The 17,037-nt window shown below is 37.8% G+C and overlaps 2 protein-coding genes across 7 annotated transcripts in view; one reads left to right on the forward strand and one right to left on the reverse strand.

The window, feature by feature from the left end:
- Window positions 1–164: 164 nt before the first annotated feature.
- On the reverse strand, window positions 165–12,111 carry abhd3 (abhydrolase domain containing 3, phospholipase). The gene is made up of 9 exons (XM_032565371.1): window positions 11,842–12,111; window positions 10,100–10,263; window positions 7,800–7,982; window positions 6,321–6,366; window positions 2,783–2,895; window positions 2,416–2,589; window positions 1,105–1,153; window positions 854–1,019; window positions 165–647 (listed from the first exon to the last, which is right to left on the reverse strand). The coding sequence occupies exons 1-9, from the start codon at window positions 12,001–12,003 to the stop codon at window positions 463–465; spliced, it is 1,242 nt and encodes a 413-aa protein (XP_032421262.1). The 5' UTR covers window positions 12,004–12,111; the 3' UTR covers window positions 165–462.
- Window positions 12,112–16,013: 3,902 nt separating this feature from the next.
- mib1 (MIB E3 ubiquitin protein ligase 1) overlaps window positions 16,014–17,037 on the forward strand; it is a 60,086-nt gene continuing 59,062 nt past the window's right edge. For all 6 annotated transcript variants that reach the window (XM_032565364.1, XM_032565366.1, XM_032565369.1 and 3 more), the window contains exon 1: window positions 16,014–16,870. In XM_032565364.1, the coding sequence (XP_032421255.1) occupies window positions 16,642–16,870 (229 nt within the window). In that variant the 5' untranslated portion in view covers window positions 16,014–16,641. The remainder of the gene's footprint in view (window positions 16,871–17,037) is intronic.

Genomic DNA, 17,037 nt, shown 5'->3' on the forward strand with positions numbered 1-17,037 from the left:
AAACAGTACTTGAGTTAACTTGATGGGGAAAAACATAAATAGCACGGGGTTACCACCAAATTCTTAGGTTGAACAATATGAGAAATATTAAACTTTTCAGCACTGACATGAGCAGCTATGCCTATCTTTGAGTTCACGATTAGAGAGTAAAAATGATCTGAATGTCAAATGCAACAGAAGAATTGCATTTAATAATGTGCCCTTTAAATAAGAAAGAATTATGTTTTTTGCTTGTGGCAGTGGGAGGAATAGAATGGATCAATGTAAGGCAAAGATAGCATCAAGACAAGGCAAGGAAGCAAAAAAAATAAAGATGAATAACATTTGGTGTTAAGGAAGGAAGGAATTATAGAGAGCAGGGAATGAACAATAAAAAGGATGGAAATGGAAGAAGAAAACGATGGAATGTAGTGAAAAAACATGGATGACAAGGATGAAACGAGAGAACCACTCTAAGTTGTTTTATAAGGAGAGGTCTTTAAGTCGACCGCCTTCTTCAATGACGGCCTTTGCGAACTGCTTGAAGACTCGGTCCATATAAGTGCTCTGTCGTGGCCACAGACCCTCCAGGAAGCCAATGTGGCCTCCATGGCAGGTTATAAGCAAGGCCAAGTTAGGGTTCTGCTTCACTGCCTCCACTGGAATGGCTGCAAACAAAACAATGGATTCAATTCCCTCTTTTCTGTGGTTTCACATGATGTGATTCTACCAGTTTCAGTTCATGTGAGTCTGATTAACAAAATTGCCATTGCTGGGATGTTGGGCAATGCTAGCATCAGGTGTATATCACACCTACACCAAGACATAATTATTTATGTGTAATTGTTCAATTAAGAATACTATTGTAGCTCACCGTGAGATGGAGAAAAGACGTCATCAGCAGCATTCAGACACAGCATTGGCACCTGCACAGATTTCAGCTTGTGCACAGGACTGGCATCGCGGTAGTAGTCGTCATTAGTAGGATATCCGAACATGATGGAGGTGAACCTCTCATCAAACTCTCGGATAGTCTTTGCCTGTACAAAGCCGATAAAACTACTCAGTTCGGCCTGTGTTTAAGAAATGGCTCCAAATGATTTAACATGACAGACATGGTCCTACCTTCATGACATGGTCAATGTCGTAGCACTTTTCAAGCACCGGCCTGTGTCTGCAGGGAGGAACATCAGTCATACTGTCATTACCTCCACAGAGCTAATATGAGTTTTATCTAAAAGTTACAAAACCATTCTAAGTCCATTTTACACCAAAGACAAGATTTCAGAAAAAAATGTCAGAAAGTCTGATAATTGTTTAAGATATTTTCATGTAAAACATTTTTAATTCCTTCATGTTGGAACATGTTAAAATTGGGAAAACAAAGACAAAATCTCTTTGATTAAATTTGTGAGCATTAACCCTCTATGGCATGACTTTTTATTTTTGGGGGGAAAAAATATTTTCCTGCATTCTTTGGGAGCTTGGTGGTCCCTAATTACATGTCAATCATAAAATCGGACTCTGACACCTCCTGGAACCAGATTTGGGTTTGTTGCCTCAGGGTAACATTGGTCTAGAACACCAAGATTTTCTACACTGATTATGAGAAATGAAATACAAATCAAACAAAAACTATATTCATGAAAAAACTTTTTTTTGGACAAAAATATGTCAAAAATCATGCCCCCCAAAAAATAAAATAAAGGAGCAATGTGAGGTACAGATATGTGGTTTGTTGCCTGAGGGCAACGCCATGCCATAGAGGGTTAATATAGGAGGACTAAGCAGGGATTTATGGAGAAAAAACCCCCTCAAAACTGTCAGAAGTTTGTAATAAAAACTCAGAAGTCCTCTGAGATTAAAATGGAAAAGAAAGGATGCTTGTGGATACATTTCTGACATGTTAGGAGTCACCGTTTTCCCTTATTCTTATTTTGACTGGATCAACCTTGCTTCTGTCATTCTTCAGATCTGTTAGACCTTCTTCTTCTTCTTAATGGCAGTTGGCAATCAACATTTAGATGCCTTACCGCCACCTACTGGAGGTCCCTTCTCTCATCTGCACCCTGTTAGCACTCAGCCACCTGTTCCTTGTTAGTAATCAAGCTTCTCTGTTTTAAAAGCTCCACTCACTCATCTACCTGGTCACCATTTGTTCCTGCTCCTTGTGTTCTTGTTATTTTAAGTAAGTTTTTATTTAATTTTTTTTTCATGAACTTCTTCGCCATCAACTCTCTCCAATCACAACAATGTTACAATTATGACTGTAAATGATTTGCAGGGTGTGTTAATGTTTTTCAGAGGTTAGTATAATATGTAATATTTTTTATACAGCCAAACATTTGAAAATGCTTGTTTATGAGAGTATTTTGGGAGCAGCATTTCTGCAGTGTGGTAATGGCTTGTGTTAATCCTGCTCTGGCCCCGACTGACCTGTGCACAGAAGCTTGTAGGCAGCTGGTGAGGTAGGAGTTGAAGAGGAAACGGTCCAGGGGTTTTTCCAGTGATGCGGTGCACTCAAACACATCCCAGCCTGCTGAGAAGACTATGACCCCTTTCAGGCAGGTTTTCCGGCCCTTACGGCCCAAGTAGTTGGCCAGCATCATCCTGGATGTAGAAAGAGTGAGATCTGAAGGAAAACAGGGATTCTATTTCAAACCAATCCCTCAATTTATGGGATTAGTGATTAGCGTTGCCACGCAGCACTAAACACAGAGACAAACAATTTAAAGCACTAAAGTGTCCAAAATCATCACTGAAACATTTTATCCTGTCTACCAGCGCTTGAATGTTTCTTTACCCTCCCATGGATACACCAGCAGCCATCATTGGAGCCACTTCATAGGTTTTCTGGATGTGATCAATAACAGTCTCCAGATCTTCTGTGTTGGCGGCGCAGTAGGTCCTCGGCGTCTGGAATGGACAGAAAGGTAACCGAGTCAAAGGTCTGCTTCTCCATCTGCAGGACAAACATTACAGAGATCTAAGAAAAAAGATCTAAGGAAGAAGGATGGAGCAAAACAAAAGACAATATTCCAATAAAGTTGGTAAGAGGCTTGAAATTGGAGCAGAATTTCATATTTAGGCAGGGCAAGGACCCCACACATATAGTCAGAGATACAGGGGCCTGTGTCAATATGTTCAAAGATCTTTGTCCAATATTTCCAGAAAAGAATTGGCATTAAAATTTGCTCTCTAGATGTGTATGGGGCTGGTAGAGACATTTCCTAAGTCCTAACTATAAGACTTATAGTAAATGTGGTGGACATATGTAAATGTGGTTCTACAAAGTACTGACTCATGTACTTGTAGAACATGAGTCTACAAGTACATGATCTTTTTGGACTTTTCTTTTGTCGGGCATTAACCATTGTAAACAAGTAGAGCAATACAAACACAACAGGATATTTTCCAATTGAACACTTTAGTGTTTTATAGCTGTTGGACCTGCTATTCACTCATTAGAGCTATAAGGTAGATAAGGGAAATATTTTTAAGAGCTGCTCCAGTTCTTTCATTTCTTGTTTGTTACTCGAATAATCACTGACAGCCATCAGCTTCAATTGCCCCATTAAAATAGCTAAAAGTCATGTCATGCTGAACTTAATGGCTGCTGGCAAGTTGCACGCGCTCCAAGCCACAGCTTACACAAATTTTCAAGTCTGATTAGAATCTCAGCAGCTTTCCTCATTTGAAAACATCACATAATGAGCTCTGTTTTGCAAACAGCATCAACTGAGATGAGAAAAAAAAAATCCGAACTCGTCAGTTGCAAGTACAAGCACTTTTACTTAGCTGTACATGAATATGTTATACTGTAGATGTACTATGAGAGACTCAGGGGTAGAGAAACAGCTAGTTTAATATTTATTCTATGAAAAGACATTTGTTTCTCTCAATTTTTAATATCCAACCTCAGAAATGTGCTGGCAAAGCTCAAAAAAATCCAGATTTTTTTTTTTTGTCTTTCAAATTTTGCTTGTTGCATGTCCAGTTCACTTTGCTGTTCAGTCAAATTCTCTAAAGGAAATATTCACAAAATGACTGGGAGATATACCAGAGAATTTACTAAACTAAAATATGTCTAGAAACACGTGAAGACATTTCCTTATGTTTATGTTTTTCTCAGCATGTTACACATCTCAAAGCAGACCCAAAATTGGAACCTTATTTTCAGCTATGTGTTAGTAAGCAGATTATATGTTTTAGCTCTTAAAACTCTTGTATATAAATACAACTATGAATGACTTTTCTCACCAATATTAACAAATTTCAGCCATTATCGTTTAGTTGAAAATTACATAAGAATAACTGTGTTCGCCTCTGGAAAAAAGCACTTCAGCCCCCCAAACAGTGCTATTAGTGAAATCTGGTTACTTAATATTTAAAACCAGTCAGTTGGCCGACAGAGTCTATTTAACAAGGACACTTTCTCAGGATGCTGTTCAGCTTTTTAAGACCTCCACAATTAGAATTCAAGAAGAGACCTGTGGCTTTTCCTCCTCTACTATTTCTCTTAACCCTTCGGAGGGTTAGGGTCTGATTAAATAACTCATCAAGAACAATCGAATACATGCAGTGTAGTTTATTTCAGTTTACAAACTACACTGTTAGTTTATTAACAGACAAACTCATTTTGGACATGAATTTCATAATAGCTCTGTACAATTACAGACAGATTTGAATCATTTCTCTCAGGATGGAAGAAGGATTCTATAACATACAGTTGCTTCTGATAAGGAATTATTGGAACAATGTAGAAGGGGTAAAGATTTGAAAATCTGTTTTAAATTTACAAATTAGTAAAGAATGTCAAGTAAAAAATATGCTTACTGTTTTCACTAGCAAAGTCCTTATTGACATTAAACATAGGCACTGGTGCACTGCAAAAACTTCATGGAATAATGAGGACGGACCAACTCCAAATTGGTCCTTCTTGTTCAACCTTACGTCAATGTGGTTAAAATATGGATTCTAACAAAGCAAATGTACATTAAAGCTTGATTCGGAATGGACTAGATGGTATATCTTTAAACTTTAATAAGAACATTCCTGACCTCTGAGTTCTAAACTTTGCATTATAATTTTGTGTTATGTTACCTAAAGCCTAGTTGGGGACAGGCATTGCAAATTAGCTTAGGCTACAAATGTGGTGCATGTTATTTGTTATTACTTAACATTTATCTGAATAGAAATAAATTAAAATTCAAATCGTTTTGAAAATGTTTGGACTCTGCTTGAAAGCTGAGTCAGTGGTAGGAGAGCAGTGAATTCAAATGACATCTACCAAATCTGATAATAAGTATACTGAAATATCCAGTTAATTAAAATATTAAAATATACTGCAACTTTAAGGACAATCTAAATATAACAACTAACTACTCCATGCAACCATATAATCTATAACACCATACAATCCTTTATAAAATGTCATATTTGCGGCAGGAAAATCCTAAACACAGTGGGTCATTCAGAACTACTGGCCATATCAAACAATAGAGAGCTTTCATTGTAACTGTACACACTCACAGCTGTACCAAGGCTATTTCATAGCCTTTAGCACAAATACCAACTGAAGCAAGGGAGAACATTCCTCCTTTCCCACTACTTGATCCAGTTCCAAAGTCCAACTCCTTTTTTGTGTATAAATACAGCTGAGTCAACGACATTCTAGACAAACTGCAGTACAACAGTTTGAGCCACAGCACATCAACCTCTATGACACTGGATGCATTATTTGATTATTTTTCCAATATCTGAATCCTGAAAGTGAATTAAAAAATACAGTCAGGCAGAACCATAAAAATCCTATCAGCTAATTCTGATTTATGTCCACAAAGAGGAATCTTTGACTGTTTACAACCCTCTGTGGGTAATATAAATACAACTGAGGTTTAGCTGGGAATCCAGTCCAGTTGCAATATGACGAGATCACGGAGATGTCCCCACTCTACTGCAAGAATTTGCACACAAACGGTTAAAGTGCTATCCAGCTCAGGGTTTGTTTTGTCGGCTAAATATATCTCCAGTGTAAAAGGATAGATGAAGCCAGGTGTCAGAGTGCTCGGTGCTGCTATTTTTCTAAGGATCTGCATTAAAATAAAGTAAGTGTCTTCCTCCCTGCTGTGAAACTGTGCTGTCTGTGCTCAGCCCATGCAGACTTTCTGTGAACTCTCTTACATCTAAAATAGAGACACTGACACAGAAAACTAAACCACACCAGTTTCACCGTAATGCCCTGTAACGGATCTGTATTATGGGTGATGAGCCAAGGAAATTAAAAAATGGTTTAATACTGAATGAGACATTGAAAATCAAAACACCTCATGAACTCTTACCAGTAGTGTTTCACCAGAAACCCCTCTGTTGTTGAATACCACACATCTGTAATACAAAGAGAAAAAACTTCATAAATCTTTGTGGTTTCAGCTTCTTCATAAATTGTACATGACCAGACTATCATAAATGTTATCAATATACAAATGAACTCATCTTTATTTACTAAGTAATTTCAACAAACATTTCATTATAGAGCTAGCAGCCCTGGTAGGATATCTAAACATAAATGGGTTTTTATTGAGAATTGTTGACCAAGAGATGCCACTCTTTGATAAAATTCTCGAACATTGAACTTGATTTTCAAATCTCCTATGTTCCTCCCTGAGGTGTGTGGTTGGAGAATAAATTCTGGTCTTTGTCCAGCAACTAATTTGTCATAACTACAGTTGTTTTAACTATAGTAACAATGCTAAGAGTTTATATATGAGCTCGCTCAAATGAATTGCTATATTCTTAAAGGCATGTCCTGACTTATGAAGGTCAACACCTATTTTGCCGTTACTTAAAACTGCATGTCCTCTTGTCTTTTCAAGAATTTGTAAAAGACAGTTTTGGCAAAAACTGTGTAAAAAGGTATCAAAAGTTCTAAAGTATTTCTTCCTAGGTTATAGAATTAGAATTCATAGGACATTAACCACATTTGTATCTCTTTAGACTGGGAAAAACCATCAACTTTTAAAAGGAAAGCATAATTTGAATCAATTATTTTAATATAAAAATACATTCTGAATATGATGAGATCTGACAAAGGGTCCAGCTGTGCAAAAAGCATGTATTACAAATTAAAACATCAGCATCTCTCCTCCCTACATTTCCTTAGTCATCTATCATGTGTCAGAGTCAGTCCTGCTGTTTTTTAACAGTGTAAGTCAGCAGCATTTGTGAAGCTACACAGCACGTTGGGAAGGAGGAGGCGGGGCAGCGATGGAGGGGTGCTTAAACACACTCTGCAGCACGGACACGGAGGCTGGCCGGAGCTAAGCTGCAAAGCTTGTACAGGGATAAGCTGTAATTAATTAAGCTACACGGACAACCATGAGGGGTGGAAGATGCTGAGTATGCCGGCTCTCTTCCTCCATGTCATCCCAAAGCCAGTGAAAGAATGAGTGCAGGGCAACACAGAGACAAGCTGTTGGAGATGGGAAGAAAACAAAGTGAAGATAAAAACTGCATCCCTATGCAACTCTTCAAGCTCTTGCAACGCTAATTACAAGAAAAGTGCTTTAGAAAGGCCCGAGCTGTCCCACTTTGCTAGTGCACTTTACCTAAAGTAGCACCAGATCCTGTTTCTGATTAATACATTTAAAAATGGAGAAGAAGTCAAGAAAAACTGCATGGAAATGTTGAAAGCCTGCAGAATATTCAGGCTAGAGCAGATGATATAATAGTGCACAGCTAGCTTCAGCCCGTGATTCAGTGTCTTTGAATCTCTGCTCAGCACTGGACCGCAGCCAGCGCGTTTGGCCAGGACCACCCACCTATAACCCAGATCCCGGCTCTGCTGGACCATGTGCAAGATGTAGGATTCTCGGCTGGTGCCGGTCAGACCGGGAAGAAGCAGCACTGTGGGCCTGGTGGTGGGGTCGGGATAAAAGAGGCTGTCATCGTTGTCAAACCAATCCACAGATATCTGTCCTCCATCTGCTGCCTTGATTAGCTCGCTGCAGAGACGAGAGAGACACAACTCAGCAATATGGCTCTTCCTGAAAGAGTGCATCAGCATTTGTATCTATCAGCATCTTTGGACCACTAATATATAAACATAGGGGAGACAACAAACTTCTCATTTTCAAACTCTTTTCCAGACTAATTTGCAGAGTATTCAGTCACATTTAAGTCAAATTTAAGGTATAAATACAAAACATTATTGTAAATAGGGCTGTATGACATCAGGAAAATATTTAAATGCAGTACTTATGCAAAAAATTGTGATGACAATGTTGATTAAAATTATTCCCATTTTCTTTAGAATTCCTTGCCTTTGCGATATTATACACATGTATATTGCAATGACGACTTAAGGATGAATGGATGTGTAAATGCCGTGTGAGGGACCAGAGGGAGGGATGGATGGATGGATGGATAAAAAGACAAACCGACGATGGGTACAACTTTCAGACATTGAAGAATAAAGTTGGGAAAAACATATATTTTCCGTACTCTTATTTTCTCTTCAAGATTGCGTAAGAACACGGAGGCATGCCCACAACACACAAACAATGGTGATGGGAAATCGTGCAAATTAGTGGAAAAGTGGTGATTAACTCCATCCTCTGCACAATCTAAGCTTTCAGATGAGTTCCAGGTAAATAGATTACTTCATTATATCCATCCCAGAGCCAACAGTCACAGGGGAATTGGATATATGAACAGAGCGCTCACTTGCAGCTGCCTTATTTGTCTCGTGAACATCTTTTCAGTGAACTTTGCAACACGTGGCCAGTTCAGATAAAGAGCAGGGCAATGCACCATTAGCTTCTTATGGCCACTCAGTTACTGCACTTTACAGCTGTAGCCTGGAATGAGACACTGCAGTGTCTTTAAAGACACTGCAGTGGACATAAAGCCATGCTGTGCTGTCAGTGAAAGACTTGGCCGGCCTTAGGTGGAGGCACCGGCATGAAATTACAGAGCTTGCCCTGAAATATAAACCTGAGGCGAGACTTTAAAGTCAAGATGGACTGACACAGAAACCTGCACACATAGTGGGAGGAGGTGCATCGCTAATCCTCCCATCAGAAAACAAGGTGAGTGAAATTTCAGCCAGAAAGCTTACTACAAATAGGACGGATTTCACATTGGCCGTCTTTGGGTCAACCTTGGATAATTTCATTAAAGCCCTGGGAGGTTGTTCAGCTGTTCCCAGAGGAAATTTTCTAAGTACAGCAAATGTGACCATTGTTCTTACCCAGCTTGATATCAGAGATCTGCACTAGGATGACTACATACCTTGGGCATTGAGTCACCTTGACAAAAAAGAGCATCAAAGCATAGGCAGTGTGAATGTCCTTGGGAACGACTACAGTGGAGGTTACATTTAAAATAGAAAATAAAATTTACAATTAAATCAACAGTCACTGTCAAGTGTGTTTCTTTTTGCCAGAATGTAAAACCTAAACATCCCAATTAGATCAAAATAAAACCAATTCAAAAATACTTTAATCAAATCTTGATCAAACACAGATTCAACTGGGATTAAGCTACTGTACACAAAATGCTGTGCAGATTTATGAGTCCCTAAATCCATTCTTTAAAGCAGTAAAATTTGATTTTCTTTCTTTTTCTGACCAATCTCAAGTATTACCTTTATACAAAACATGTGACACTTTTTAAACTTGACACTTAAGACTTCATATATCATAACAGGACTGTGACATATCACACCACAAAGATGAACAAGAACAGAATAAATTTCACATACAAATGCTTTATATTGCAAATTTAGAAAATCCACACTGACGTATTCAAACAATAAAAATAACACATTTAAATACATTTTAAATAAATCATAAGTGTGCTTGAATTGCCATAAATTTTCCATAAATTACAGAATGCTTTTCCTTTAACACAATTAAATTAACAATTAAACTATCTCTAACTCTGGAATTCAGCTTGGTTTTGATTTCAGCTTTCATAAGAAACAATATCAGCAGGTAAAGTGAACAAAATTAGACCGCAAAATCTGTTGCAGACCTGAAACATTTAAGTAAAAAAACTGAAAATACATTAACAGCCAACAAATTCTGTGGTACACAATTTATAATGGAGAAGAACTTACTTTCTATAGACAACCCCAGGTTTGGCTGTAACAAAAGGTCTCAGCAGAGTTTGAATGCGACTCTCCCAGCACCAAAATGTGGGGTAGTAAGTCTCTGACACGACTGGACATTGCTCCTTTAGAAACTGGTAGAACTTCTTACCGCCAGAAATAAGTTGAGGTTTCTGTAAAATAAAAGGGAATAGTTTTGAGGTATAATAAAAATATCATGTTATATTTAAGATAATGTAATAAGGATAAAAAGATGAATTTATAGAATCTCAAAATCTAAGATGACTATGCAAAACACTGTATGAAATGGACCACGGTAAAAGCATTAATAATGACAATAATTATTAAAACTCACATGTGCAAACTTATATGTAGTTAATTTAAAATGAGAAAACCGTTGGTAAAACCCAAAAAGAAACTTTTAATGTAAAGTAATATAAATTAAATGACCCAGAGAAGTTAAGTTTCCTTAAATTTACTTGTAAACTGTTGACTGTGTTCTATGACTTTGTATTTTTGTGTTTTTATGATGTAAAGCACTTGTTGCTGACAGGTGCTACACAAATATAATTTTATTTGATTTGATAATTCAAGCAACATTATCAGCTTAAATAATAATGTTATTTTATTCAGTTTAAAAAGTTACTTAAACTGTTTAAAAAAAACTTAAAAAGCTCAAGACAATAAATTTACTCAATAACACAGCAATAAAAGGTTAAATGAATAAGATATTTTTGAGGTGTCGCACCATACCTGATTGATTGATTTTATTTACTTTGTTTCTAATCTGTTCTAGAATTTCCTCAGCTCGGGACTAGCCTACTTCTTGTTGTCAGATAGGTTCTGTTTAGTGATTGATTGATTCAACAGATAAGGCTGTAATATGGACCTAGGTGTTCAGCAGTTTAAAAATCTGGTTAATCGCATTTTAATTTATTTCATAAAATAACAAGGGCTGTGGGTTACCTACTCACGTTAGGTATTTTATTGGACAGCTTTTTTTTGATAATTTTTTATTTACTTGGTCTGCCTATAATTTTAAAATAGGCTATCGCTGATGAATTGAATGAGACTGTAAAACACAAACAAAAGAAATGTTAGGGATGAATACTTTTAGTGATGTATTAGGATTAAATTAGATGATGTATCTTTTATTATCCATAATCATATTGCTAAACTTCAATTGTAAATGCCCATAGATTATTGGAATAGCCACTATTATCAGTGTTAAGCAATTTTACAAATAAAACCCTAAATGCATCATTTACCAGATATATTTCAACCCACTATTACACGATACGCATACACGTTTATTATTATCCTAAAGGTGATGTATAACAGATTGTTGTGACTATTGCATGAAATCTATGATGTGAGTATCCATAGCTTGTCGGGTCAATGACGGCAACAGCATGTGTTACATAAAACCCTTCAAGCAGAGTAAGCGTTGTCGACACAGCAGTGCTTTCCAGCAAAAAGTCGGCCTTACTCGCTAGTCTCGCCATCTAACAGTCATTATTGAGGAGCTAATACACATGTGTGCAGCGAGTTCATGAACAAGACAAATGCATTTTGTCTGTTTCGGCGCCACATGTGCAGTTCCCAGCAGAAACTGCGGTCAGTGAACGCACCACTCGGCTTTCATCCCTCACCGCCGAAGGATGCTCCTCAAGGATAAATCCACATCTGTTACCCACATCTTAACACACGCAAGCTGTTTGACGTGCGAAATCGCGTTAACATCGACTTACCTTGGCTACCGAAATTAAATAATAGCAGGTGTAAGCTGCGCTGAAGCCGAGTACCAGAGACAACCCCACTCCCGAACCGAACAGCCCAACTTTCACTTGATTTTCCAAATAATGTGAAAGGTCCCTTGTCAGAATGTTGAAATTCAAGTCCAGCGAGATCATTGCAAGGTTGCTCTTGTCTCTCTCGGAGCAAGGACAGCGGCCAGCTCAGTTGGGATTCAGCTGCGTCTGCCTGCGAGCCAACTGTGAAGGAGACGGTCAAGGGGAGCTGGGGAGGGGTGGAATATATGGACAACCGAGAGGTGGCGCTCTTTGACCGACCAGCCATACACCACTGATAAGATTTGCTCTGTCTCCCACTACAGGCCACAAAGTGAGGGTGCAAATGTTTAAATTGATCTGATTATAATCGCTATAATATAAATGTGGTATAATTTATACATGGATCTTTATTATATTGACGTTGCTTTACAATTGTGAAAAAATGCGTGAGATACTTCTAGAATGTGGGAGTTACTAATTATTATTGTGTGGTTTTGTGGTTTTAATGAGTTTATTTGGTTTTCCTCTAAATAGCAAAAGAAAAAGACCATTTCGATTTTAAACTATTTTTGAAACTATTATTTAGACACTTCAGTTAAGAAGTGTCTGTATAAGGCACCACTACGTTGAAAAGTACGTAATTGCACATGGTTTGTTTGGAGAGATTTGATATGTAACAATCAAAATCATTATCTTCACTTTCCAAGTGAGACTTGTGAGATAGTGGTAAGGCCATATAAACAGCATCAGCAACCATTTTTGGTTTTGGAACCAAGGCAAAAAGTTCCAAATATTAATGTGGTTTATATTAAATTTGACTTTAATCTTCTACTTCTAGAACTGAATTGCATCATTATGACATTGAATCTCATAATTTGGACTTTTTGTCATTTATTAAAGTGAGTATTATAAATTTAAAATCTCTTATTTGTCACTTTCTATCTTGTGATTAGGATTTTGAAGGCCAAAGTTCTGAATACATCTCAAATAGATATTGTTTTACTAAATTGTGACTAAACCTGATAATTATAGAAATATATAGATTTAGAAAGTCAAAATAAAGAATTTGGTGATTATGTCTTTAAGTGTAAGAATTTGGTGTTTCAAAGTGGCTACAAATTCAAAGCAATTTCATAGTTCTTTATTATGAATCACATTTATGATTTACAAAATCAACACCATGAAACTCACACTTATGAGTCTGTTTATCCATTGATTTTAAATCATACCCCCTGTGGCATGAAGACCAAATGAGTCAGAAATATGCCAGTCAGAATTATGGCTTTATATGGTATTTAGGTAAAAATATTCATAATAAATATTTTTGATTTTGATAGTGAAAATTAATAAATAAATGAATCGATTAAATATAGCGGTAGGACACAGTTAAAACTGATGACACAGCTAGTAATGCCCCTGTGTCTGCAGACTCACAAGGGACCCAAATGCTCCAGCTTCACCGTGTGGTAATCCACTGTAATTTAATTAACAGAGAACGTGTTGAAATCCAAAGGGCCTTGAGGCAACATTACAATCCCACAGAGACTGGGTTGTCTTGTGCTAAAACCTTAGAAGTTAACTGTGCACATAAGATACAATGTAATGAGGAGAAGTTTTATATATTCCTCTCAGATAAAGTCTAAGTATTTCATTCAACATATTAGTTGTTTTATTTGTTTATTATTATAATTTTATAATCAAATTCATATTTATGACTTTCAGTCAGAGCCTGCCCAAGATTATGTGGGGCCCAAAGAAAAAACTGATTTGGGGATGTTTTGAGTTAAGCCATGTTACGGCCACTGACCTCTAGGGGCAGCTGAATACCTGGCTGCCACAGGTGCAATGTGTTGGAGCTTCGTCAGCCACCTCATAAAGAGCTTCATGCCAGAAATGTCAGATCCCTTTTTCCCTGGGCCTTGATCTAAAGTGATCTTGTCTGTCTGGTGACTGTTTGTGGGGGACTTAAATGATTTTGCTGTGAGCATATTGTGAAGAATCCAGTGTCTAACTAAAGTAGTGTGTTTCTATTCATGATGGAAGCTGGTAGGGGTTTTCTGCCATTTTTTTGTTAGCTGTTTTCTCCTGTTATGTGGTTAGCCAGGGATTCAGGTTTTGTACCTTTTTCAGTTCTCCTCTAGGAAGTGTTTTTTTATTTTATAGTTAAAAGGAGGTGTTTTGTTTATTGTTTCGGCCTCGGAGACCCTGAAGCTTAAAGCTTCCCTGTTTTTTCTGCTGCCTCCTGTGACTGAGGTTTTACCTGAACTGTAAAATAAATCTTTTACAACTGACATCAACTGTTTAGATTACTGATTTTTGTGTTACACCCAGTGCCAGAATTTACCCTTAGTGGTCTTGGGGAGGGGTTGTAACAAGCCCATAACCAACAAGCCATCAATGGATCACAAAGATTTACATCTTCATTTGCTTGACTTAGTGGAATGTTAGTAGTGCTTAATTTGACTCGCACAAAGGCTTTCTTTTTAGTCTTTTGGTTACATTTGACCTCTGCTACTAAAAGAAAAGTAAATACAACGTGGAGGGAAGTCTAGTCTTCTGACTCATTTGGTCTGGGCGTTCTTTTCAATAAAAATGTCATAGTCTGCAAGGAAGGGACAAGTTTAATTGGCTGATTTGAAGCAACTAAAGAATAATTTATTTGCAGTGAACATAAAAAGTTCTACTGGCAAAAGCACAAACACAGAAATTATTTAACCAGTTGTATTAACTCTGTTTGAGTACCATAATTTAAAATGTAAAAATGTATGATCAATTATAAAATTGCAGCATGTATCAAACATAACATAAAAGAAAATTGACTTCACAATTTTATATCTTGAAATTCGCTTCGGTCTCTTTAAGAAGCTCCTGCTTTTTTCAACAGGCCCTCTTCACCTAATCATCATTGACTTTCCATTGAGACGATTACAAACATTCATAGGTGTGTTGGAGTGCGTAGTTCTATGATAAGTTCAGGAAGCAAGCAGTTTCACCAGGTGCTTGTGAATTGCTGATGCTGTTTATATGGTGGGGCCGAATGGGAAAGGAGAAGGGATGCTCTGTGACGTGGAAGCTCGGCTGGAGACTTCAGCTAGGAGCTTTGTGGAAACAGGCTGCACTTAGTGAGAGCAAGCGTTTGGGCACCTCTGAATAGCTGAAGGGGAAATTCAAAAATTTCTCAAACATGCATAAAAGAATCTAAATAACATTTTAGGCATTTTTGATGAGGGAGTAACATAACATGCTGTTAAAACTAGAAAAGTGAATTTGACATAATACTCCCCTAAGATTTGCTTAAAAAAACCAAATAGTCTAAGTTAACGTTAAAGTATCTATGAAAACCCACAGGTTTATCACATAGAAACATATATTTTAGCCCTTGTGATATGTATCACCATACTTTAAAAATACCATACTTTTTATTTTAATTAGAATATCATATCTAGGCAATGTTAAAGAACACAGTTAGGAGTTGCAGACAGAGATGTTACACAGCAGTTGGGGACCAGTTGTCACTAACTAGATGAAAGCAATCGAAATTGAAAATTATGTTGAGGTACAAACAGAACCTTTGTTCCCCATGCCATGTAACCTGGGGAAGTGAGTCAAGTTACTCATAATGTTGTACACAGAAAAAAAATCCATCTAAATCGTTCTAAGCGGATGTAGATATCTCAAAGTCACAGTGGGACCTTATGTAGCGTTCTACTCTTTGCTAAAATAAAAAAAATGACTGTGGTGTCAACTATATTAGAACTGAAAAGGAGATTAACCTCTTTCACTCATTGGAGTTTTCAGTCTCTGAGGTTAGACTGAGGTTAGACTGGGTTCTAGTTCTAGAACCCAGAGGTTAACCCCAGGTTCTAGAGGTTAAACTTACCCATTTGTTATATTTTAAAATAGGCCCATATATTTTATTTAAAAATATATATATTTTGGAACATGTATAGCACATAGTTAGGAAACGCCCAGGATTGTATAAAATAAATATTTTAAATATGCTTTTTAATTACCCTTGAAAAGGCATAATCACAGCTTGTAGATGTATTTCAACGTCATTCTTCATATTTCCACATCAAACAGGCGGTCCTGGCTCGGCTCTCGTCTTCGTGCTTCATCGTGCATCTCCGTAGCTAGTTGTTGCTCGTCTGAGGCTCGAACGGTGATTGAGAATAATGGCGACGCGTACACTCTGACTTGATCCCATGGAGCAGGCTGGAGCAAAAAAAGGAGAACCCGTTGGATGTTTTTTGTGCACTTTTAAAAGTAACGATACGGATAGACAGCCACGAAGAGGAGAACATTCGCTCTCAGTAACGAGGAGCCAGGAGAAATTGTACTGTTAGCATTGCTATTTGTAGCATTGTGTTCGCTAGCTTGCTAAGTTGAAGAGGTGGCTTTAATGTGTGTGAACTGAAGGGGAGGTGAAAACTGAGTAGTTGTTTGCAAACTGAAGATATGCTCGCTGAATAGTGTTTTCGGACGGTTAAGATTTTCCTTCTCGATGATAGCACACAGCAAGTATTGATTTGTAGATAACGTTAGCTTGTAGTTTTTGTAAAGGATCCACCAGCACCCTCCTTGGGTTAGCCAGCAGGTTAGCTTTTGTGGATCTTTTTTTTCTCTCCGGCTTCTTTCCTGTCTGGACTTGCTTTCCCCTTCACTGGGAAACTGTCTGCCTACCCAGTGCTCTTAACAGCCTGCTAGCTCGCTAACGTGAGAGAATTGTTGTGCTGTCTTTGCGAGCTCTTTTCGTAAATGACCACCGGCAGGAACAACCGGGCGATGATGGAAGGAGTCGGAGCCAGAGTGGTCCGCGGACCCGACTGGAAGTGGGGGAAACAGGATGGTGGAGAGGGGCATGTCGGCACCGTCAGGAGTTTCGAAAGTCCAGAAGAAGTGGTCGTTGTTTGGGATAACGGGACTGCTGCCAACTACCGCTGCTCTGGAGCTTACGACATAAGAATTTTAGACAGTGCTCCAACAGGTAACTTTATGTGTTGAATTGTTTTTGCTGAACTTCTGACGCTGAGAGGCGTGTGGTGCGACAGTTGAGTTTTCGTGAATAGAAGGAATATTCTTTAGCCTTCTCTTCAGTTAGCCTGCATTTCTGTGAATGTAAATTGTCAACAAATAAACACGGCGGCAATTACT

The sequence above is a fragment of the Xiphophorus hellerii genome, chromosome 6 (assembly GCF_003331165.1).
Source record: "Xiphophorus hellerii strain 12219 chromosome 6, Xiphophorus_hellerii-4.1, whole genome shotgun sequence".
Lineage (NCBI taxonomy): Eukaryota > Metazoa > Chordata > Actinopteri > Cyprinodontiformes > Poeciliidae > Xiphophorus > Xiphophorus hellerii.